Genomic DNA, 26574 nt, shown 5'->3' on the forward strand with positions numbered 1-26574 from the left:
ATTTTAAAACATCTATGCTAAAAAAGTAAAATTTCAAGTTCTTAGTAAAATTTATAGCGAAAACATGAATATTTTGCTTGTGTACTTTGTTCACAAATCTGGAAAAAGGGGGCTCCAGACCCCCCAATCGATTTTTCTCCTGAATAATGCATTGTATAGGGAAGAGTCTCCTCAATAAAGTGGAGCATTTTCAGAGATGTCGACTTTTTCTTTCAAAAGGTCAAAGAAAAAGACACCGTGACATTAAACCGCTGCAAAAATTGACTTTTTGCTCCATATTTCAATGGGCTACCAAGCATCAGTGTAAAATTTGATATAATTCGGTTGATTCCGGAATCAGCGTAACGTGTTTCAATTTTGTATGGAAATTTATAAGGGAGACTGAATTTTTGAATATAAATTGTTCCAGAAAGTTGAAAAAAGCTTGAAATTAAGTTTGTCTTTAATTATTGGTTTTGCTTATTCTCAAGCTTCTTTTTTGCTAACATGATAACAAGCTCAGAAATTCATGAGAAATGTTATAACCATTTAAAAATAAAAAATCTGAATCTAATCAAATAAAAAACTTAAATTTTTCTTAAATTTTTTTTCAGATTTTGTGTTTAAAAACGATTGAAAAAAAAATCAAAATTTACATCAATTTCGTGATTCAATGAAAACTTTTAATTTCACTTAAGTTTCTTTCTTTTTCCTCTTGTATGTTTTAGAAGAATTTCTAGATTTTGTTCAGTTTTGTTTTTTTTGACTAATCCAGTCTCTTTGGTGATAGGTAAACTGTTGAAGGAGTAGCAATCCATGATATCCTTTCAACAATTCTAGTTTTTCCATAGCAACAGTGCTTAGTAACGAACTTTGTTTATAATGAAAAACATATCAGAGCATCTGTATGCGTGGTCTAATCTTGGGTCTAATTTATACAAGAATTGAACCAAAGAAAATAGATCCGATCCAATAAAAAAAACTGGCAACTGCACTCGTGTTCCATTAACTGTCAAACGGTTTAGAACTTCGTCAAATTGGATCCAAATCTCATCAGTTTTGGATCAATCCTTATACCAGCTCTAAAAAAAGTTGAGTTGAAACTGGTGTAATGGTTCACCAGTGCGGTTGCTCGGGTCGGAATTTGGGTCTAAACCCGCTGTTTGGACCACGAATACAGGTGCTCTTAGTACCAGAACTCCACTTAATAAAGACGTACTTTTATATTTGTCTGAAAGCCTTTTGGATTCTGGTTGTTCCTGTCCCTGCCCCAATTCTGCTATCTCAACAGGTTATGGGCTCTTCAGGAAGAGAAGCAGTTTTACACGGCATACCGTTATTCTGTGTTGGGTGTTGGAAATAGATTCCACAATTGGAGCTTCCAGGTCAAGATGCATCTGGACGCATTGGGGTTGGCCCACACGTTGCCGCAGAATCCACCGGAAGTGGCAGCAGAAAGGACGAAATTTCGTGAAGCGGACAGAAAAGCGAAGTCAACGTTGATTAGTTTCCTCGGAGACGAATGCCTGAAAATAGTTCGTGACAAGGCAACAGCAAAACTGATGTGGTGTGCTCTCGAAAATTCGCTTGCCGAGAAAAGTCTCGCCTCGCAGATTCTTTTTCGGAAGCAACTTGGTCGTTAGATGAACGAAGGTGAATCCATGCGGTTCCATCTAGTGAAATTTGAAGACCTTGTTCGGCAGCTACGTTTGCCAGGAACGAATTTGTCAGAAGCAGATGTTGTGGTGATTCTTTTCGGCACCCTGTCGGAATCATACGACTCCTCGATCACAGCTTTAGAGAACCTGGATGACGATGAACTGAGCCTGGAACTCGTAAATCAGCGTTTGCTAAGCGAGGAGATGAAGCAGATGGATCGTCATAGGGATGTGCATGGTCAAGAGCAATTCGCGCAGCGTTTCTTGGGGCTGATTTTCCTAAGAAAGTCACGAAGAGGTTCAACGGAAGATGCATCCGGTGCGGCAAGAAGAGAAGAGGGTCAATCGCCGTGTCAAACTGGATGGTGAGGCTAACGTAGCATCAGGGAGCAAATCTGTGTGCTTCATGGCAGATCAATTTTCGGAGCAAAGTAAACGCGAAAAAATGCTGGACAGATCCTTGCAGCAACTCAAACCAGGACGATAATTGGAAGCAGCAACACCAAAGTGCTCATCAATATGAAAGATGTGCTGTACATTCCGGATATCAGGGACAATCTGATGTCCGTCAAGAAGCTGGCAAAGGCTGGAATTTCTGTTCTGTTCTCTGGCTCCAAAGCGACGTTGAAGAAGGATGGAATGACAGTTGCGATCGCATATCATGAGCTGCAAATCAAGATATATTCAGAAGGTAACCGAGTCAAAAATGAGTGCATGATGGTCACCCTACCTTTCGAACCAGAGGGGGATGAAACTGATGGTTCGAAACTAGTCACCCAAGTTCAAGATTCGCCATTGATGATTGATAGTGAATTGTCCAATTGGATTATTGCTTCCGAAGAATAAGCTGAGGCGGATGAATGTGCATCGGATGTTAGCAGCAACGGAGAGCCATCCGCGCTCCCGCCGCATCTAGAACACCACGAGCCCTTAAAGCAAGCGTCGATGAGGCGTAGCGGTAGGGAGCGCTCGCTCCCAGGTAAGTCCTGGTTTATTCCGTTAATTTTGGCGCAGTTTCTGCTGGTCCTCTTTCTTTTGATGTTCCAGAAAGTTTTTCCGACCTTGGTGCCAAATTATACGATGCCGGTGAAAGATGAGAGGAGCGAACCTAATTCCTTCGAAAAGAATTACTCTTGGAACCTGACAATGTGCCCCGATGGTATGAAGCTCTTGAGTCCGGAATGGATGTTTCGCCTAAATGAAGTTGACCACGGTCGACCGTTGCACTACGAGAGCCGATTAGCAGCGAAAAACCCACCCCATCGCTCCGGTGCTCGGTTAGCAGCAATCCATGTGGTTTTCATTGATAGAGTGATTTCAAGGAATGTTGAAAGAGACGGTTTACATGGAAGTTCCCGACAGTCGAAACTCCGTCGAGTGTGGGGTCCGGTCTTTTTTGGTGTAAATCGGCCCACCGGATATCATTTTGCGTGCGATCATGAGGCCTCAGGATTGGTGAAGATAGAAGGTTTCGAGAAACAAGATCAACTTGCTGATGTCTCAACCAAGCTGCTGGAATTCCGTTTGTGACCCGAAACGGATGTCAGCCTACATGAACGAGAGGGGGTGTAGAAGGAGTAGCAATCCATGATATACTGTCAACAATTCTAGTTTTTCCATAGCAACAGTAACGAAGCTTAGTATCGAACTTTGTTTATAATGAAAAACATATCACTTAGTACCAGAACTCAGCTTAATAAAGAAGTACTTTTATAATAGTCTTAAAGCCTTTTGGATTTTGGTTGTTCCTGTCCTTGCCCCAATTCTGCTATCTCAACATAAACGTTCTAGAAGCGAATAGTCATCTGATGTCCTTTCAAATATTGGTGACATTTTGAAAAACAGAGAGACCGCTCCTTGAAATTATCATCATCTGTAATTATCCTTGTAATTATCCTTGTAATTATCATCATCTGGTTGTAAATGATCGACTCAAAAACATGAGGGGCATTAAAATAGAAGAAATAGAAGGAAATGGAAATAATCACTTTTGTTATATTCATTAAATATTCAATGGAATATTCGGCCGATTGAATATTCGTTTTGCCGATAGTTGAAAAGTTCAATATTCGGCATTGGGTCGTTGGCCGAATACCACTACATATCCGGCACATCTCTACTTAAAATGTTCTTACTAAAAAGGACATCACCGTATTAACGAATCTGAATTCTGAAAATGGAATCTAAATTATGGGTTTGAATTTTGAATCTGAATTCTGAATCTAAATTCTGAAATCGGTCACTTAGAGCGGAATTCGATAATTCCAGAACGCTTATTTAGTTTAGGTAAAGTTTAATTCTTCACGTATATGCTATGCTTTCGAAAATAAGCGCGAGTTTCGATTTAACCTGATTTGCAACTGAATTCTCCACAACCGCTAACCGAGGACGGGACTTACCTCTCAACTGTGCAATAAATATGGCTGCAACGGCTTCATAAAGTGCGGTTCCGTCCATGTTTATCGTGGCCCCGATCGGCAACACGAATCTGGAAACCCTTGGATCGATGTGGTTCTTCTCTTCGAGACATTGCATCGTGACGGGAAGCGTAGCCGAGCTGGATGCCGTTCCGAAGGCCGTCGCAATTGCCTGCCCCATGTTGGCCACAAAACGGACTGGATTTTTCCGGAGGAACAAAAAGTAAATAAGCGGCAGTACCACAAAGCCATGGAACATAATACCACCGGCAACGACGGCAAAATAAAGACCAAGTTTGGAGAAAACTTCGCCCAAATCTTCCATTTCCAGAAGCTTTGCAGTGATCAGAAACAGAACACCGATGGGAGATAACCTGAAAAATTGAGAAAGATTAGACTGATCATTGAGCAATTAACAAGAGTAGAGTTTACCATATCACCCAACCAGTGACCTTCATCACAGTGTGAGACAGTTGTTGGAAAAATTGTAATACCAAACTCGATTCCTCTTTCAAAGCTCCAAGGGCTATTCCAAAAACAATTGAAGCAACGACTAAACCGATGATGTTCATTCCATCATTGAATTTTCCCCCCACGGTCCACAGACTTATGTCCGGTTCGTTGGGATTGCTTTTGGGTGGTGTTAGAACTGTTTGGTACTGTTGAAGGCATGCCTGGACCAAATTGGGCGGGAACATATTTCGAACGAGATCAAGCATGGTGTCAGCCGTAGTTACATTGCGAATAGCACCTTGAGAATCTCCACTGGTCTCTTCAGCTCCCTTGCCCGGCTGAATCGTCACTACCAGTACAATACCAAGTATAACGGCCATAACAGTAGTAAGCACATAGTAAAGCACCGCCCGACCTCCAATTTTCCCTGACAGAGATAAATCCAGCGATCCAACGGCAGCAATCAAAGACGTAACAATCAACGGTAATATGAGAGCTTTCAGCATCCGCAGAAAGATGTCACCCACGAAATTGATATAAGCCACATCACGTGGAGCCCACGATTCGCCTTCATCCGGAACTTCACGTAATCCTATCCCCAAAACTACACCAACAACCACACCCACAATCGTGAAAAGGGTCAGCATGTTCTCCTTCAAAACTTCCTTCCATTGCTCTCGTTTCATCTTCGATCCGAAATCCAAATGCAACCGCCAATCTCCACCGTTGGCTCGTCCGAAGTGGATAAGTCACCGCGAATCTGCGAAAAATACAGAACAGATTAGTATTATCGCCTGCTTAACGAGTACCAATCATGCGTATATAGTAGCTATAAGCGGCACGCGATCGATATACGACGATATGACGACGCGCGTTATCGGTAACAATTGGCTGTCATTACTACAAGTGTTTATGCCAATTTTTGCGATAATAAGCGGCACTTGGATGGAATCAGTTCCGGTTCTCTTATCTAGTTCAAATTTATACCTCTTATAAATCCTCAAATACCGACCTTATTCGTTCATTGCCGTATTAAAAAGATAGCTCAGGCAGGTAGGTACATATTCTTTTGTGAGGCTTGACTAGAATTCTTTGTCATTTCCTGCCACAGAATTACTTGTTGAACTACTTATTGAAACCAGATCAAATCTCCAATAATGGCACTTCCTCCTGATATGGGCTTGTTTCAAATTGACAGTGAAAAAACAAAATTGTATTTTCGCATTTCTATCCCTTATTATCATATTTATTTATATAGAACTAGCTCACCCGGTTTGCTTTGCTACACCTTTCAAAAATAAATGAAATTTTCTAAAATTATTCAATTTTTTTTTGTTTCGTTGGCTTTATTTTGAATCAAATTACAACATAATTCAAAAGCAAGCGCTTTAAAATGAGAGCTGTAGCTGGAGTTTCGAATTGCAATACAAAAATGTCAGAATCTAATTCTCTGAATCTTGATCTTATAGATTTGTGTTCAAGATCTGATAATTTTAATCTGTTTTTATAAGCTTCATAAGTTCTTTGATTATTAAATTGATATAAATTTCCCACAATTTCCCCCTTCCTTTGCCAGAACGGCTCACGAACTATACCATAGTAAAATTTTGAATATCTAAAAAATATGTCAAATAAAATATGAAAAACAAAACCTTTATGACATATAAAAAAAATATACATTTTCCATACAATATACTTAGAGCAAGTTCACTGGTGTTGGGAAAAATTGGTATAAATTTTGACATTTTGAAAATTTTACCTTGCAAAATTGTTTTCAAGATCTTTGGGGGTTGTATTTTTTTACAGCACTGTTTCTATTTCAGCCGTATGTGATAGAATAGCTGCAACAAAGCATGCGAAAATACAACACGTGTTGTAGAAAAACTTGAAGGCTACAGATCTTGAAAATGTTTTTACATGGCGAAATTTTCAAAATGTGCAAAAAGTGACAAAATTTCTACCACTTTTTCCCAACACCAGTGAACTTGCTCTTACAAGTCTAAATATTGTAGCTTGGATAATTAAAACGATTCAACCAATTCATGTTAGTTCACTTGGTGAAATGTTAATTTTGAAAAAGCTATAGATTTTTATTTCCGCTGGTGTTTTTAGAAACCATAAATTCATCCACAGATCATGGTAAACAGGTAACGTATTCACCTATTATCTGGAAGACTAAAGCAGAACAATTGAAATTATTAAACTAGATCGGATCGAAAATAAACCGATTTAATCGATTTTTCCAAGGCTAAAAAATCGATCCAAAAATCGGAAATTAGAGTTCAAAAGATCGATCCAAGATCGACCAGTCCTGTGCAAAATATTGTCATTGAAGTTGAAATCCGAAGTTTTCGCGCTGGTGATCGGCAACCTTGCCAACTAGCGACGTTGTGAAATATCATTACTGGCAACGCTTTTGTAAAGTAATAACCAGCGTGCCTATACAGCTACGGGTGGTTGCATATTGAGCAACAGTAGGCAAGGAGTACCAAAAGTTTCTCATTGGTGGGGGGTGGAGACGGAGCGCTTTTTGACAGCGAATTGTTCGCCTACCATGCCTATGATTACGATTGCCTGTCACAAGATGGACGATTCCGTGTATTCACGCAGAGTAAACTTGAATTTTGGAACGAATTAAATCTGACTTTGATTCAAAACATTCATTTTTTTGAATCCAGCTCCTGTTTTCTTTGAATCAATGAATTATAGTTTTGATTGAAAAGAATAATTTTTGAAAGAAAGAATAAATTTTTTTGAATTGAATAACTTTGGACTTTGATTTCAAACAAATTCTTTGATTCAAAAGAAATTTCTTCAATTGCATATTTCTTTAGAAACAAAGTAAATTTTCTTTCAACCGAAGAAAAATGTTTTAAAATGAAAAGAATTATTTTTTGAAACAAAAACTTCAAACTTAGAAGATATTTTGCATTGATTTGCAAGAAGAACAGAAAACCGAAAAATCGAATAAAGTTCGGCCGCTCGTTTTAAAAATCAAACCAGTGAATCGGAGTAAGCTATAAATAAGGAGGATTCAGGATGCAAAATGGTAAGTGTAAGTTAATAAATACTGAATATTTAAGTGAATTCAAGATTTTCTAAAACGCTTGTATAGTTACAGGACCACGGCCGACGGATAGATTTCCAAGTCTCTCGAACATGGAGAAATCTGCGCAAAGTAACACCTCCCCAAATCCCGCGGTCGTATTTTTTCGGCCCAATCTTCAACGGCAATCACCAGTCGGACCAGCCAGCAGCTGGAGTGGCTTTCGGAAGTTTATTGACCGGCCCACGGAGAATGCGAAACTTTGTCAACGATATCAAGGACCCTACTCGGTTATAGTGAACCAGTGTTTTATGTGAATAAAAAAGAAATTAAGAACTAAAATTGTATCTTTTTATTATTCAAACTCCTAATAGAAACTTCGAAACAACAGGGTAAAAATCTTCCAATTGGAATAAATGGAAAATGGTTCAATGAATAAATGCTTTTAAATCTATATCTAAATTACCTTTGAGCGAAGATAATAACTTTAAATCAAATGAAACTGGTTTTTGTATCAAAGCATTAATATTTTGAATCTAAGATTTTTCAAAAGAAAAAATCTTTGAAACAGAGGAAAATGCATTTGAACCAAAGGATATTATTAATACCAAAACCAAAGGAAAAAATCCTTTGTTTTTGCGGCACTTTCCTTTGAAATAAAAAATCTTTGGTATAAGAACACACCCGAAGTTGTACACGTCCTGATAATAACTTGTCGCCAGTGAGTGTCGCCAGTAAATGTCGCCAGTGCTCATTGACGATAACTCCGGTTTGGGGATTCAGCGACAATATTTGCATGGAAGCGCCCATTTCCCCTTTATATCTTCCCACTGAAAGAAAGGAGGACTTCAATTTATCATTAAAACATTTCTCGTATTCAAATACCCTCACATTACAAATTTCGTTCCATTTGCTCAATCAGCTCTCCAGTTGTACTGAAAGTTGTAAGGGAGACCCCCTCCCCCCCTCCATCTTTTCATCCACCTCTTTGAAGAAGTATGGAATACCAAATACCCCAAATACCGTCAAACTGGGCATCATGCATCAGCAGGGTTAGATGCAACATTTGTATACATCATCACTTATTCAATTTTTATTTTCGTATAATGTAATAAAGTTATGATACAAAGATAACAAAATAATGAATCTCATATCCTGAGATAGTTTTTCTAAATTTTTGATTCTCACAGATAATTTAAAAAATCGAGCAATATTAGTACACTTGGGACGGATTGGTTTAATGATATCACCTCCTAAATTTATTTACTTTATTTGTAAAATTTATAAAAAAAAAACTTAAATTGAATTATTATATTTTTTCAATTTTACGTCCAAAAAGAAATTTTTAAAGCAAAATTTAACCAAATAATCATGCCTTTTGTTATGGAAGCCTGAAATAAAGTTTAAAATCTGTTGATGTGGTTTGATAAAAATAAAATATTTCAGTGTATTATTCTTGATTTTTACTGAATAATTCCGTAATTTTGACCAAATTAGTCCGAATATTGCGCAGATTTTAGGTTGAACATATTGAAAGCAAATGCCGAGATTTTGCCAGGTTTTTCGATAAAATTGCCTGGATTTTTCCGGTTCGGGTACGTCCGGAAAAAAACTCTGGCAACCTTATTGCGGAAATTGCACCTATTTAGACTCCTGTGCAAATAATTTCCACGCAGAAATATTTTCGTACTGACGCACACATATGGCGTATTTTTTTTTTTTTTTGATTCCGGATTCGGCTCTGGAACCGTCAGAATAAAAAAATGAATTTCGGGTTTCGAGTTATTCCATATGTAGGTTTGCGTGAGAACGAGCGCAATAGTTACATGCAGCTGTCATTTTGTTCTCCCTTCTGGATTTCTTCATTCGGTTCTTCACATCCGGATTGCATTTTTTCCTGTCCAGATTGCACTGTACAGCAGACAGTACGATTTTGCTTGGCTTAGAGGTTCAAAATCGCGGCAATAATCATTTTCCCGTTCATAATTTCAAGTGTTTTGCTTTCAGCCAAAAACAGCTGTTTAATGTTTTGACAACAACGTTGAGAGTATTCGTGAACTTCTCGCAAAACTGACTTTCTTCTCAGGGCGACTCCGTCCGTTTTTCGAGCGAACCTAGGTTGCCTCTCGAGCAATAAATGAGCACGATGACAGCAGTTAGAGCATTTCGCGCTTTGAGAGTTAAGCTGAACGGACGTTTTTTTTCGCTACCCGTCGTCGGTCTATTGTATTAAAGTCAAAAGTTTGCTATTAAAAGTGTGTCAAAAGTGGACTAGGTTGTTTTTTTTAAGGGGCCGTTCACATACCACGTGGACAACTTAGAGGGGGGGAGGGGGGTATGGAAATGTGTAGGTGTTTTCCAAATGTCCACGTTTGTCCACGGGGGGGGGGAGGAGGGGGTAAAAAATCTCATTTTTCTGTCCACGTGGTATCTGAACGGCCCCTAAGTAGCCCCATGGTTTTGATAGGTTCTGTGAAATAATACGAAACATTTGATGGATCGAATTTCTTTTGTGGGAAAAGAGTGATTTGTTTGTATGCCAAATTGGAACATCTTTTAAAATAACGCGGAGTGGTAATTGAGTGGAAAGGAATAATGCTATACGGAATTTGTTCGAATCATTGACATGTGTAAAAAGGTGATCAAAGTATTGTGAATGTTTAAATATGATTTTGGTGACAAAAAAAACTTCGAGTCGAACCGAAACCAGTCTGAACATGTCCGAGCGTTTTTTTCGATCGTAGCAAGCGACGACTTCAGCTGAAAACCCGGTGAGAGAGTTCTGGTTTATTCTCTATTCTTTATACTTTATCCCTGGGGGAGGAAGACTAAAATTCGCTGTATCGTTTTTTTACTGTTCGGCAAAAAGCCAGACATTGTTGAAAAGATTTGTAATCGTTTAAATTTTAACATTAGATGATCAGTTTCGTGTAGCGAGTTGTTTAAGTGCTAAATTTAAGACTTCTGAATGAATTGCTTCAGATTCAAAAGTAAACATTGAAATCGAGTATACCAGCTAGATTATCCTATACTAGTCTGGTCTGTCAGCTCTGTCGTAAATATAAACTTTGAATTATATAAAAATGTAGTTTGGTCCATGGGAAATATCCAAAATCTAAATCTGTAATTTAAGCTATTTTTAGAACGATCATTTATCAAACAATTTGTATTTGTCAGCTTCAAAAACTTCAACGAAATTTAAGCGACTCAATACGCCTGATTATGCAAGAATTTTCCAGAGCAAAACAAAACCTAATTGAATCATTGTTTTATTCAAAACAAGTGCTTTTCAGCATCAAAAAGGTTTTATGAAAATCACTAAATAAGAAAGTAAAATTTTAAACCTTCGCACTGGTCGGTAGATTGATGAAAGAAATTTGACGTTTGAAAGAGTTTTTTCTTTTTTTATTCAGTCTTCCTCCCCCAGCTTTATCCTATTCTTCTCTCGTTCTAATGCACTCCAGCCCAGCCAGGGTTGTAATTTTGTTTTAGTTGTTAGGGTTTGGAATTGAAAAGTGTAAGCGTGTACAAGTTCAATATTTTGAATTTATTTTTAATTGTAAGAAGCACCATTTTAGTTTCTTCTTATTCCAATTGCTTATTTTTTGCCTTCAAAATTAACTGTTTATCGACAAATATATGTGAATATATTGCACTCCTTCATAGTAAGTATACTTAAAAAAAATTAAAAACAATCAAAATTAGAAAGAAATGAATGCCAAAATTTCGAAGCATTGTCCCATATAATAACATTGATTCTATTTCTTAGTTTTCATATTTTATTCTATAAATATCATAAAATAGTGCTTAATTTAACATTAATAAAACATTATTTTCTTATAGTATTTGAACTATCGTTTTAACTACTTATTCTTTTAAAATATCTGCTTTTTCAACCTTAAGTTACCATACTATCAGTTCGAACTGATTATTTTCACTATAACAAACATTTCTTTTTATTAAGGTATTATTGAACAAACACTTTATTTAATAAATAATGTCATTTTGGGGTTTTGGGTTGGGCCATCCGGGCATCTGATTGAAGCGATTCTTGAGGAGAGCATTGGGCTACCTCACCAGCAAGGGATCGTGGATTGAAGACGGGTCCGTCTCCCCACCCAGCTGAGCGCTTTGCATTGTAACGGCTTGATTCAGACGCTCAATAAATTTAAGATGTTCTTTCGATGGAGACCATTCGATCCTATCCCTATGTAGAAATGTAAATGCCTCTGTTTATGTTTCTTATCCCTTGAAATAGTCCATTCAAAGACATTTTGTTTTTTTCGAGTTGACGAATCTTGAACAAGTTACGGAGTAAAAGTTGCTCGCTGCTACTGGCTGTGCCTTGCTACCTGGGTTGTAGAAATACATACATACACATATGTACATACGATGGCAGCAGTTAGAGCGAACCTAGGTTGCCTCTAGTTTTCCTCCAGGTGAAAAAAATACGGTAATAGACAACACGTGTCAATTTTTCAAATCAGCCGTTGCTCGCTTCTGATTTTCGAATCACATTTCCAAACGGCATAATCGTTATTGTTTTGGCGAAAATTATTATGAAATGCGAACCAAGGAGTTTTATAACGAAAATTGACCGATCAACAAATGAAAAGAAACGAACAGAAAACATAATGCATTCTGTACATTCGGGTACAAGAATGTAAGTGGAACAAATAAATCGGGGGTTTTTCGAATTACTGAAAAATTAGCCAAAACATTATATATTCACTGACCATTTTTACTGACACACCAGTCGCAATAGTTTTTAATTCAATTTTATCCAAAGATGTAAAGAATATCGATATGTGTCATTGTCTATGTATAGGTCTGTGAGCAGATATTACTGCGCGCAAATTATTTGCACAGGGGTCTAAATAGGTGCAATCTGCGCAGTTTGTTGAAGACGGCAACGGTGCGTATGATAGTTGATTTTTTGGTAGAAATAATTTGAAGTAACTGAACTCTGATGTTGGTACTTTTTTCATATGGTCCCTTTTCAACTTTTAGCACATGATAGTTTATATAAAGAATGTGATGGTGTTAGTGAGTGCGGAATTGTTACCTGTGAAATCAGATTCTCTCAATAGTCTAAAAATTCATGCAATTGACAATATTTTATAACAACCATTTTTTAGAAAGCTTGAATAGATTTACCCTATTATATATATATATATATATATATATATATATATATATATATATATATATATATATATATATATATAAAAATAAGATATTATATATATATATATATATATATATATATATATATAAAAATAAGATATATATATATATATATATATATATATATATATATATATATATATATATATATATATATATATATATATATATATATATATATATACACGCAGAGAAAACTAGGCTTTTGAACCAAAACAAAAATGATTTAACAAAAATGATTTTGTTTCAAAACATTCATTTTTTTGAATCTAACTCCTGTTTTATTTGAACCAAAAACTTTTGTTTTTGATTCAAAAAAATATTTTTTGAAACAAAGAATCAATTCTTTGAACTAAATATTTTTGGATTTTGAATTTAAGCAAATACTTTGATTCTAAATAAATGTTAATTGAGCTTATTTCTTTTAAAACAAAGTCAACTTTTTTTGAACCAAAGGAAAATGTTTTTAACTTGAAGAAATGATTCCTTTAGATAAAAACTTCAGCCTTTGATTCAAAAGATATTTTGATTTGCCTTGCAAGAAGAATACAAAACCGAAAAATCGAATCAAGTTCGGCCGGTCGTGTGAAAATGTAGGTCAGAGTTAGCTATATTAAAAGGATTCAGGATGAAGTATGGTAAGTATGTTAATTAAAGAGTGAATATCGAAGACTTTCTATAAGTGATTGCGTTTTTACAGAACCAGAGCCGAAGGATGGTTTCCCTGGATGCCTCAACCGAGATGAAAGCTGCGCACGATGACACCGCTCCAAATCCAGCGGTCAGGTCGACAAAAATTTGGACCGGATCGATTTTAGTGAACTAGTTTGTGGCCAAGTGTTTCATCTGTTGTAAATAAAAATTAATTTAACATATAAATTTCTTTCTTTTTATTTTTTGAAATTCCTAATAGGAATTTCAAAACAACAGGAAATATGTCCTCCAATTGGAATAAATGGAAAATGGTTCAATGAACCAATCTTTTTAAATCTAAATCTAAATTACATTGTGGCGAACGAAAACAACTTTGTATCAAATGAAACTGTTTTTTGTTTCAAAGTATTAAGATTTTGATTCAAAGATTTTTCAAAAGAAAAATTCTTTGAAACAAAGGAAATGCTTTTGAACCAAAAGAATTTTATTTGTCCCAAAACCAAAGGAAAAAATCTTTGTTTTTGCGGCACTTTCTTTGAAATAAAAAACCTTTTCGCTGCGTGTATATATATATATATATATATATATATATATATATATATAATATATTATATATATATATATATATATATATATATATATATATATATATATATATATATTATATATATATAATATATATATATATATATATATATATATATATATATATATATATATATATATATATATATATATATATATATATATATATATATATATATATATATATATATATATATATATATATATATATATATATATATATATATATATATATATATATATATATATATATATATATATATATATATATATATATATATATATATATATATATATATATATATATATATATATATATATATATATATATATATATATATATATATATATATATATATATATATATATATATATATATATATATATATATATATATATATATATATATATATATATATATACAGTGAGCATTCTATACAAGCAACTAATCTGAACCAATTTTTCCAAAAAAGTTTCTTATGTAGAAAAAGTTGCTTATATAGAAAAAAGGAGTATAAATTTTAAGAAAAATCAGTTTTGTCATTTATAGATAAATATGCAGTTTTATATTTTATTACATAGAAAAATTATATTAATTAAGTCTTTTAAAAACTGCTTTTTCTCGAATTCGTCGCAAAAACAAGATCTCATTGCTTGTAAGGTTATTTTCCTCTGCCCATTCTACCGCGGTGTTGCAGGAATCCATCACATTATCGATGCTGATTCTGCTCTCTTCTGCTGTCCCATAACAGGTGGCATTATCGACCAATAAAATTGCTTTTACTGGTAAGCCTTTAGCTTCTAAGGGACGAGAAACTTCAGGGATGAATAAATCGTTGTACCACTTCTTAAAAAGTGCAGAAGTTTGCCAAGCATTTTTGGATGATTTGTTAAACAGTGGTAAATTTACATTTTTAAAACACCGAGGATTTTTAGATTTTCCAATCATAATCAAATCGAGTTTATGCTTCCAAGTAACATTTATACAAGGCATAATGGTGACCTTCATGGATTTCCGTCATACGGCAGTTTTTTCGAAAACGGTAGCGTTTGTTTTCTTGTGCAAACCTTTGTAAACCAGACTGGTTTCGTCACAATTGTAGATCTGTTCCGTTAAAACCCTATTTTCGGCAATAATCTTTTTGAAATCGCTTGTAAATGTAGCAGCACTCTCAGCATTGCAGGAAAATTTTTCACCGGAAACGGTCAAAATTCTTATGCCGTGGCGTTTTTTAAATTTATCAAGTTTTTTAAATCTAGTGCTTTAACTTTGAGCATCTCGTTTGAAACCAATTCATTTGCTTCTCTCCATTGTAGAAACCATGCGTATAGTTTATCATCAAGATTAAGATTTTTTAATGGCTTCATTCGCTTGATTTTTTTTTTTAACATACAGTTGCGTTCAAAAAAAAAATGAAATCGCGTGAAGCTGCGATCCCACTTTCAACTTTGACAAACTGTTATTTCTCTCTCGGTTGATATTTTTTCATGAAAATTTCACGAAATCTAGTTCAACTATTCAACTAACACTTTACGAAATTTTAAGCATGTTGAATGAGGGGAAACAAAGATAGAGCTATTTCCGTAAAAAAGGGAAATTTGGAAATGCTTCACAGAACTTGCTGTTTCTTCGGCAATTTTTATTGAAAAAATTTGAAATTTGGTCCAAAGATGTAAAAATGTTTGATCTAATACCAGGCCAAGTTTCGTCAAAATCGATGAACGTAATCAAAAATGGTACCGGGTAGAAAATCAGGTTCATTATCGTTCAACATACGATTTCATTCTTTTTTGGACGGATGTTTGTATGGAAAGCATCTTAATTCATATAATCTAGGTTTTTTCTTTCACAAAATCAAAATTAATCACAAAGAAGGTTGTGAGTTGATAGGAACTTCATTCCTGCTTTATTTAGGAATAGAAATTGTTCCAACAGAGTTCAAAATAAGAAGAAAAGAGTTTCAGAAATGATTCTGAAAGTGTACGAATGAAGTTTTTATCAATTTACAACAGTCTTTGTGATAAATTTTTTTTTTATTTTGTGAAAGAAATAACCAAGAATACATGGATTACGATGTTTTCCATACAAACATCCGTACAAAAATGAATGAAATCGTATGTTGGGCGATAATGAACCTGATTTTCTACCCAGCACCATTTTTGATCACGTTCATGGATTTTGACGAAACTTGGCCTGGTATTAGATCAAACATTTTTACATCTTTGGACCAATTATCAAAATTTTTCAATGAAAATTGTCGAAGATACAGCAAGTTTAGTGAAGCTTCAATTTCCTTTTTTTTACGGAAATAACTCTATCTTTGTTTCCCGTTAATGAAAATGCTTCAAATTTCGGAGAGTGTTAGTTGAATAGTTGATTTTGTAAAATTTTCATGAAAAAATATTAACTGAGAAAGAAATGGCAGCTTGTCAAAGTTGGAAGTGGGTGCTCAGCTTCACGCGATTTCATTCTTTTTTGAACGCAAATGTACGTTTTTGAGGTGAATTCTTCCAAGTTTTCTTTATTATATTTTATCCTCGTCAAAGTCGACTTATGGATGTTGTAGCTTCTGCAGATCTCTGTCGGTGTCTTGCCGTCTTGGAGTTCATTTAAAATTAATAATTTTGTTTTCAAGAAATTGATACTCTGCCTTTCTTCTCCAATTTTACGGAAGAAAATTAAAATGAAAAATAAAACCATGGTTGCTTATACAGAAATTTTGGAATAAAAAAAGTTGCTTATGCAGAGGTTGCTTCAATAGAATGTTGCTTGTGTAAAGGTTGCTTATAAAGAATGCTCACTGTATATATATATATATATATATTTTTTTTTTCATGTGTTATCTAATGAAAATCTAGTTTCTTAAGCTTGTAAACAACTGTGAACGCCCTCTTTTGAAGATTATCCAACTATCCAAAACTATTACCTCGACCTTTCTCATGTCCAATTACATCAAGATAGGTAGAGAAAACGGTATAACTTTGCGCTTAACCTTAATCGAAAGAGCCGTGTAAACGCAGGGTCAAAAATAGTTATGGAGGGACCCCCTAGGATAAGTGAAACCTCGGATGAAACAAAATACATTGACAAACCCTATCCTTTTGCTCTGGTATTGCATCATTCAGGCGCATTGCTCGATTCTCAAATGGTTTTATAACACACATTTTACATGGATTTTGGAGATACTTAATTTTAAAAAATACTGATAATGTCTTGGAAGTTATGTGACTTACATGACAATCATAAATTTTCTTTTAAAATATTCTTGTACTAGGTATACCTAGATTTTGTGCATATTGATTACTATTTTCATACTCAAATGCGCTTATCGCGCTCACTGTTTATAACGACTAAAAATGTATGATTATTACAACAAAATGTTAAATTAATTTGCTGTAAGCTGTATTCTTTTCGTAGGTTTTGCATAAGATGTAAAACAACTTAAAAAAAAAATGGAAGAAATACGTTGGTTTTTTTCTGATCAAATGTCTTCCGTCAAACAAAGAGTAAATTTGGAAAAATTTACAGAAAGATGAGCACAATGGTATCCCTAATATAGAGTCCAACTCATCTTTATAATTGGAAAATTGGTTAATAAATTTTTCTTTAAAAATCTTCAGAATTTACTCATTAATCATTATTATTCTTATTTTTTCTCGGTCTTAAAGTGTTCTTGAATTCTTACACAACTATCCTCCGTAAGTAGGTAACATGCATGAATGAATTTTCACTTCACCTAAATAGGTGATAACTGGTTCCTGAAACAATTCAGCCCCAGATGCATGCGCTTTTTCATTTTTTAAATACCTAATAAATTCAATGAACACAGATAGATTAATGATACTAACGTTTTTAGTTGAACCAAAACATGGCACTATTTTCTAATTTGAGGAGGTTACTTAACACTGACAAACTATTGACTGAATCATAAGGCTATAAAAAATAAATAGATACCTACTTACATATTTCCGTTTTTCAGCATTCTTAAAAAAAAAAATAGGCTCAATCGAAATTTGTCTAAGATATGCAATAATTCGTGTTCAAATAAGCAAAAGAACATATGTACAAATAAACTGAAAATCTTCAACAGTGTGAATTACAGTCTGTAATTTACAGATGCACCTCAACAATTCAGCTTGGTGATGCATATCTGAGTAGGCGCTGGTATTTAGTTCACGTTATTAGTTCGCTAATAACAGTAGGTAGGTAAAGAAAAATGTAAAGGTATTTTAATTGTTCTGGCCCTCGACCATGTTTCATTTTCAAAGGAGATAAAAAGGGAAAAGGTATATTTGGGATGATGTAGTTTTAATTATTTTTTTGTCTATTGTATGCTGAACTACGAATCGAAAAAAAAAATACTTTCAGCTTCTTAACAATCTTGCTCACGGCACATCGGCAGGGTGGTGTGAACCAGAGATAATTCTTTTTACCTTTTTACCGATTCTTGATCATTTTCCAGACACCGAATACAGGAACGTCACATTTCTGGAACCGCCACATGCAAATTTGAAAAGTAAATTTCTGGTCATTTATTGGGTCGTTATCACAATTTAAGTCAAAGCTGTCGTCAAAACAAAACACGAGATCGTTTTGTTTTATGGTCTAGGCTAGGTATTCACATTTGCATGACTTATTAACTGAAATTCCGGTACATACCTAGCAATACAAGATCAAGTATTCGATACAACATACGGTTATTAACCGTTCCACTAACTATTCTCTCTTTCTATCAACCTTGTATGTTAGGATGTTAAATATAGTTTTGGTTTTAGATAATGACAAGGAAAGATCTGGAAAGGATTAACAAATGAAATTGGACACAAATTAAAAGGAACTTACGAAAGTTTAAAAATATCCTCCCATAAAGTTATTCTCAGGCAGGACAATAATGTGTTTTACATTTCCCTTTCCTCATAAGTTTCCAAATTTGTAGAAGAATCTACAGCTATGTAGATATATTTGTCATCCGCAACAAATGATGGTTGGATTTGATCCATGGCGCTTCGAATGGGATTCCAAAACGTAGTTACATACGGCTGTTAATTTTCAAACATTAATTTGCTCATCATAAATTGTTCGCTGAAGTAATCCAAGGTCCGTCGAGGTGGTTCTAAGATGCTCATTCAGTTTTACTCAGGGTATTTTATTCTTTCAGCTTATAAACAATCAAATGTTATTATTATTATTGAACTCTTTATTTGCTTCATAAGTCTTGTAATAAGTTCACATAAAGCTCAAATCAAGCTATGTGGAACTTTCTCACTGATTCGAATTACAAATTCTTCGCTGAGCTTTGAAATGTTGAACTACGCCAAGTCTTTCACATGACTCAGACCCTAGAATCATATTTCAGTGAAGCGAAGATTCATCCGGTGACATATCACGGACATGTGTTATCAACACGACAACGGAAACGTGATGTAGGAAGCGATCAATGCACTGCTGGCTGGCACCTTCGATCTTGAAAGAAAGACTGTCACGCGTGTATCGCCATTCAAACCATAAACAGCAACACGTGTCAAGATCGTTGGCCTGCAGTTGCAAACTGATAAAAAACGGTTATCCGTAACATAACCATGAAAAAAAACCAACAAACGTTTGATCAAGAATGACAACTGTAGTCTTAAAAAGCTTTGAATAAGTATGTGAGCTGATTTAAGCAGATCAAAACTTGAGTCAAATATATCAAAGTTTGAGTCTCGTACGTAAACATCATGTACGTTGAGTAAACATCTCTCTAACAATCTGACTTTAAACATATTCAATAACAGATTAATGGAGGTATACTTTTCCAAATTTCTTCGAAAAGTAGAATCAAATCTATGGCATAATTGCTATGTTTAACTATAGAAATTTGCTTTTGTTTCAAACTTATCAATAAATCTTTTGATGACACCAACTGAACAACTGAGTAACGTGGCGAGGGTACGAACGTCGTGAAAATTCGAAATCACGTTTCCCGCGACAACAAATGCAACAGAATGAGAATATCTTTTCAAACCAGTTCTATAATTGATGTGTAATTGGGCGGTGTTATGATGTGGCTTTACTTGTTGATGGCGGCGCATTCAGCGATATTTTGTAAAATTCATCGATGGATTATCATTAGAAATTTATTTCAATTGCATTCACGAAGCAATTGTTGCGAAGGAATAAAAGGTAGACTCTGTTTTATTACTCTGTTTTTTTTGTTCACTTACAATCATGTAGGAGCAATTGTTTTAGTATTTAAGAAAGAATCGGGATTTTCAAATGAATTCTAATGACTGCTAATCACTGATCCAAATTTTAACAAACTTGGCCTTGTTGAATTACTTGAAGAATCTAGTTTTAATTAATAGAACTTTATTTTAGTCGACATTCGAGAGGAGTATGCCATGATTTGTTGGTAAAGGACGCATTTTTTTCTTCGTCAGTGAAAGAATATATGTATCAAAGTGATGGAATTGCTAAAAAAACGTTAAAGCCATCTTACTACTAAATTGTTGAATTTGTTATTGATCGTAAAATTTGATCGTCAAGAACGTACAGTTTCCTTTGCGGCGCGATAAAGGATTCAAAAGGCACTTTTCCAGCGCGGTACAGAGCAGAAATCCTTTAAAGGCGACTTGGAAAGTTTTTTTCTTTTTTTTTTTTTACTTTCAGGGACCGGAGCTTATTTGATGAGTTCGTTCCATGATAATATTTAGCGTAGATTTGAACAACGAATGATTCCTGAAAAATAGTTTCAATAACGTTCAAATTTTGAAAAAAATATGAGTATTCTTTCATCAAGAATTGATGGTTCAAAAACAGATGTACGTCCCAGAATTTAGTGGCTTTGAAATGTTTTTTTTTTTGCTTTTTTAACGTAGTCCATTCAACCATTTTATTTTTAGTTGGATTTTAAACACATTATACAAGTAAGTGAATGATATTTTAGTGTTTTATATGGTATTTTGTTATTTCTATTGACTGGTAAGTTTGCAGTGCAATGAGGTGTTAATTTCAAAAGGATTTTTTTTTCTAAGAGCAAGTTCTCTCGTGTTGGGAAAAAGTGGTAGACATTTAGACACTTGTAGCACATTTTGAATACTTTACCATGCACAAACATTTTCAAGATCTGCGGCTGTCAAGTTTTTTTTTACAACACGTGTTCTATTTTCGCATGCTGTGATGCGAAAAAAGCACGATTTCTATCACATACTGCTGAAATAGAAACAGTGTTGTAAAAAATTAAACGTTCAAAGATCTTGAAAATATTTTCTAATGGCAAAATTTTCAAAATTTGCTACAAGTGTAAACATTTCTACCCCTTGTTCCCAACACGAGTGAACTTGCTCTAAATCAGTTAGGGTAAAGTAGTTTTCGACAGTTTTATCCAGGTTTATACAATAATCATGTGTAAGAATTTTCAGAATTTTAATTCAAAGTTCAAACATATTCTTTAACATAAAACATACTTTTAGCACTTTTTGTTGACCAAAAGTATGTAATTTCAGTTTTTATTGCCTTTTTGAGAGCCTCTTGTAAAGATCTAGTTTTCGATAGCCAGTTATAGTTTTCGACAAAAAAAGGTTTCGTTTTCGACAGTCATGTTAAAATGGAATAATTCACCAATAAACAGCTTCAAGTATTTTCCCTTTAGAAATCTTTCAATTCATTTGCAGCCAAACTGGTTTTATTTGAAGGAATGTGACAAGTTTTTTTCTGAATAAGAAGCCTAATGAAACCAGATTTTCATAGTTTTTAAGAATGTGAAAAACCTCAAAGTTCGAAGCATCTATAAACTAAAAAATCCACTAAACAAATTTTTGTTTCATACAATTTATATTATAAATCAATCTTGCTCTGATAATTTTTCACGAATTAAGACGAACGCATATTAGACGGTGTCTTTCGAAATGAAGCTTCATACAAATAACATGACCGGAAAACTCATCCTGTATGGAACATGGAAATCATTCACATTTTGAAGTTTCATAGTCACTTATTTGAAGGCTCAGAGTTGATGGGCATGTGCACAAGAGGGAAAAGATTTTTTTTTAATATTAAAATTTAAATTAACCATATTAGCTTACCATTAAGAGTTTTATTTTGCGGATTCCATCCTCAGCTTCGAACTTGCAAGTTGTTTGTTTACCTCTTGAAAACACAAAACTTTGGAAACCATGGCTACGTAAGCTGCATTGCTGATGTCGAAAATAAAATATTATGTGATTTTTCAGCGTTCATTTTTGACAGCTGAATAAAACCAATGAAATTCGATTGATAGTTGAAAAAATGCGAAGTAATCAATCAAGAACAGATAGTTTAGTTAGAGCATTTAGTGGTATGAATAAGGTTTAGCAATTGCTTCGATAGCTTTTACTTAGCTCGAAATCAATCAAAGCAAAAGTCCAAAGCATTTGCTTAGTTTGGTATGAATAAACATTTTCTAAGCGGATGTGTACTAAAGTCTTAGAACATAGCTTTTGCTTCGAAAAATAGAGCTATCCAACCAGCAGAATCTGAACTTTTCTAAAGTAAAATGAAAGAAGACGATCAGAAAATTAAAAAAAACGGCTAAAGTAGCCTTGAACTCGACGAAGCGGTTGGTGGGTGTAAGAACGAGCGGATTTTTTTTTTGGTAAATGCGTGCTCGTATGTTGATGTTTAAAGAAAAATGAAAACATATTCGAATATTGTCAAACAAAAAATTGCCTATTTATCATAAGCTCTTCCACATGTATTCGGTTCGGGATAATTCGATGTATAAAAAATAGCAATAGGCGCGCATTTTAATTTAGATATTTTTTAAATCTTAGGATTATAACAAAATTAATTAAAAATGATAGATCTGTATAATATTTTAAATTATTACAATTCATTTCTTACTTTGAGCCAATTGGGACTTCTTCCACTATAGCCAGATTTTTTTTAATTTGAAATATTTACTGATTTGTTTAATTTTATCTAAGACGAATGATTTTATACAACGACAGGAATATGAAAAAAGTTGGGTTATCACTTCGAATTTTCTTTATCCATGTTGAAAATGCCTTTTTGAATTGTTTTGAAGTGAAATATTGCTAATTTGATAAATTCATGACGTTATTAAAGAATTTTTTATTGGAAAAGTCTGCTACCGAGCATGCTTAGAAAAAAAAGCAATAGCTAGGAGATTTGTCGAGCAATTGCTTCAGATTTGAGCTTTATTCATACCAAACTAGCTTGTTCTAAAAGTAAAAGCTCCTGACTGAGAAAACAGCTGTCAAAAAAAACTTTATTCATAACAACCGAAGCAATTGCTTTAAGCGACTGCTCGACTGCTCGATTTAGTTTAGCAAAAGCAATTACTAGGTTTTTTTCATACCACCCATTGTCAACACATTGGATTCACTTAAATTTCGGTCATTCAAAAAAAGTTTAGTTTTTCATGTTAGAAAATTTACCTTCTTTAGACTAATGCTTCGAATTGAATGGGTCAAATTATACAGTTCTCTAATGAATTAATAATTTTGGCATAATGAATACCTAACTAATTTTCACTGTGTGCTGGACGCCGAGCAGCACGGTTCGGTTTTGGGAGCGCTCCGTTCGCGGTCACTATTTTAGGCGATGCTGGTTCGTTCGAGTTTTAATCGGGGTAAATTTGTTTTTCCTAGTGCCGTTAGTTTTGTCCGGAAGTGAATGGTGCAGTGATAGCCTTGAAATTTCAATTTGAAATCAACCAAGCTTTGCCTCTAGTCATGGGAAGTTTGCATTTTTCTTTCTCCTTGTGTGTGACGGTTCGTGGCATCGCGAGTGTTTTTTGGTGGTGGTTGCTAGTATAGACACTATAATTTCATATAGTCTGACAAAGAGAATGACGGGAGCCAATCGAACTGTCATTCGCGGGAGCCAATCGAGCAAACTTTCTAAATATTGGAAATTCATGGTTGAAGTATTGTGATTCACAAACCTTTTTTGGCTTTTTGGTAACATTAACTAAAGTTACTTAGCATAATCTCCACTAGTTTTACATTTATAGATTATATCATATTTTTTAAAAGCCATTTGAAGCTGAACTGACAAAAATTGCATGATATTTACAAATCTAATAAACTATTTTTTATTTTGCAACTGGAAAGAGTTATGAAGAGCTTGAACATTATCATAGAATGCTCGATTGGCTCCGCGCGAATGACAGTTCGATTGGCTCCCGTCATTCTCTTTGCCAGACTATATGGAATTATAGTGTCTATAGTTGCTAGCGGCCTGCTAAGATTGGATGATCTTATATTATCCGAAAATAAGAGAATCTGAGATGCAAAAATTGGGATAAAATCGTGCGAATCAAATATGGCGCCAGTTTCTTCAAATTGTAGATAAATAAATTTGCCTCATCGATTTGTGTTGAAATGTGTTAGAGTTCAGCGTGTGTGTAAAGTGGTCAGCTATGTGTGAGAGAGAACGATTGGAGTCGAGTTTAACCGTCGGGCTAAATTGGCTGCAGAGAGTATTACTTCTGAAAAACGCATATCCACGCACACTTTCCGCCTCAAAAATACTCGCACATAGAAAATTTTTGCGATAATTATTCGCGAGTGTGAAGAAGCTTCGTGCTGAATTTGACATTAATTGTGCGTGTATGTGTAGTGTCAGCATGTTGCTGAAAAACATTTTGCTGTATCCCGTTTGAACGCGAGCGAGCACACTTGGCCCAATGATGACGGTGATGACGGTTGGGATTAAACACAGGCGAGCGGATGAAGGAATTCGGTGAGAAAATTCCATTTATCAAATTGGGTATCTCTTTCTCGTTTGTTTTTTTTTTATCATGAGACTTGCAGCAAAATACTATCCTTTAATTATAGGTGTTTCCATGCATTTTAATGATTTTTTTTAAGAATATCTAATGACAACATAGGATAATAATTGGTTATATCAATGATTTTCTGCACGACTGTCCATCACCTTTTCTCACCGATATTGAAAAATTTAAAATTGAATCCGATTGTCACTCTCTTCTAGTTGAAAAAAAAAAAATACGTTGTCTCATACTCCTGGTCATCATAGCAATGTTCATTCCAATTGAATTGAAGCAGAATATTAAGTAGTAGTAGTAGTAATAGTAGTTTTAGTCTTATTGATATGTCATTATATGATCACTTTATTCAAATAATTGTATTTCGGGGTATTGGGGGATCCATCCGGACATCCGATTGAAGCGATTCTTGAGGAGAGCATTGGGCTACCTCACCAGCACGGGGTCGTGGATTGAGGACGGGTCCGTCTCCCCACCCAGCTGAGCGCTTTGCAGTGTAATGGCTTGACTCAGACGCTCGATAAGTTTGAAATGTTCTTTCGATGGAGACAACTTAATCCTTTCCCTATATAGACATGTGAATGCCTCTGTTTACATTTCTTATCCCTTGGAACAGTCCATTCAAAGGCATTTTGAGCTCATCAAGTTGATGAATCTTGAACAAGTTACAAAGCAAAAGTTGCTCGCTGCTACTGGCTGCGCCTTGCTACCTGGGTGGTAGACATACATACATACATACATACAATGAATACCTAACTAATTTTGATTCATATTTAAGTTCAACATGTGCTACGTTGGGAGACAAAAAAATGAAAAATTGTTAACATGTAGGATTTGAACAACTTAGAAATAAGATATGTCCTTTTTCAAAAGGTGTCAAAACTACGTCGAAATATGGAGTATCTGCCCTAGGACTTTGATTTTCAATGAGTTAACTTTTGGAAATTGTATTTTGTCAAATAATTTCTTACAATTCCTCTTGAAAGAACTTTAAAAAAAAACTCTATAAATTGTATCTGCATGAAGAAAGCTACATTCTATATTATAACGTTTCTGTGCTAAAAATTTAGTTAAAATAAAATTAAATTAAGAATTGAAAGCTTATAATATTCAGAAAACTTCTGGGGTACTATAATAAGTAAATTTTACTAATTAGAGTAAAATTTTGAAAAACTTTTCGAGCTTCAAACAGAGCACCGAGCATCAAACAAATTTTCCGTTTTTTTTCTTAATTTTTTAACAGTGAGCAAAGGCGCTTTATCCTTGGTCGATGACCAGAAATGATTGTACATTGAAATCCAAAAAAACTCAATAAAAAAAATAAAGCACGGATTTAAAAAATATATAGGGGAGAGTGGGGTATCGTGGGCCATGGGGAAACGTGGGCCACTTTTAATATCTCAGATGTGTGTTGAGATAAAAATCTCAAACCAACTGTCATCGTCGTAGCTTAGCGTGAGCATGTATTCCTATATGATGTTGACTGAAATACGCATCATATGCTTCTTTTATTTATCAAGCTAAAAAAAGTTAGAAAAATTTACTTACAGAATTAAAAAAACACCCGCTAATTTCATCGATGGGGAACCTAAAGTGCATAACAAAAATTTATTTATTTATTTATTTATTTAAGTCAAACTATGTAGACTACAATACTTAAAACTACTTAAAACTAATGTAAGCTATTGTTTTGTTGTTCTATGAAGTTGTTTTTGAATGCCTTTTTTAATTGTGTTTTGTTCATCGCTACGTCTAAAATTTCACTTTGTAAATTGTATTTGTACATCATTTGATTAATAGGTTGATGTTTTGCATAGTCTTTG

General features: G+C 34.3%; 1 protein-coding gene and 1 long non-coding RNA gene across 2 annotated transcripts in view; one reads left to right on the forward strand and one right to left on the reverse strand.

Annotated features, from left to right (window-relative positions):
- Positions 1-26574, reverse strand: part of LOC129739368 (excitatory amino acid transporter 3-like) — a 40797-nt gene that overhangs the window by 2278 nt on the left and 11945 nt on the right. Inside the window, exons 2-3 of the mRNA XM_055730777.1 lie at positions 4487-5267; positions 4037-4428 (exon numbers count right to left, since the gene is read on the reverse strand). Of these exons, the coding sequence (XP_055586752.1) occupies positions 4037-4428; positions 4487-5193 (1099 nt within the window). The 5' untranslated portion in view covers positions 5194-5267. The remainder of the gene's footprint in view (positions 1-4036; positions 4429-4486; positions 5268-26574) is intronic.
- LOC129739369 (uncharacterized) lies at positions 13164-13619 on the forward strand. Its single transcript, XR_008735839.1, has 2 exons — positions 13164-13378; positions 13441-13619. It is a non-coding gene; the product is annotated as an uncharacterized LOC129739369 (long non-coding RNA).

Source organism: Uranotaenia lowii, chromosome 1 (genome assembly GCF_029784155.1).
Source record: "Uranotaenia lowii strain MFRU-FL chromosome 1, ASM2978415v1, whole genome shotgun sequence".
NCBI lineage: Eukaryota > Metazoa > Arthropoda > Insecta > Diptera > Culicidae > Uranotaenia > Uranotaenia lowii.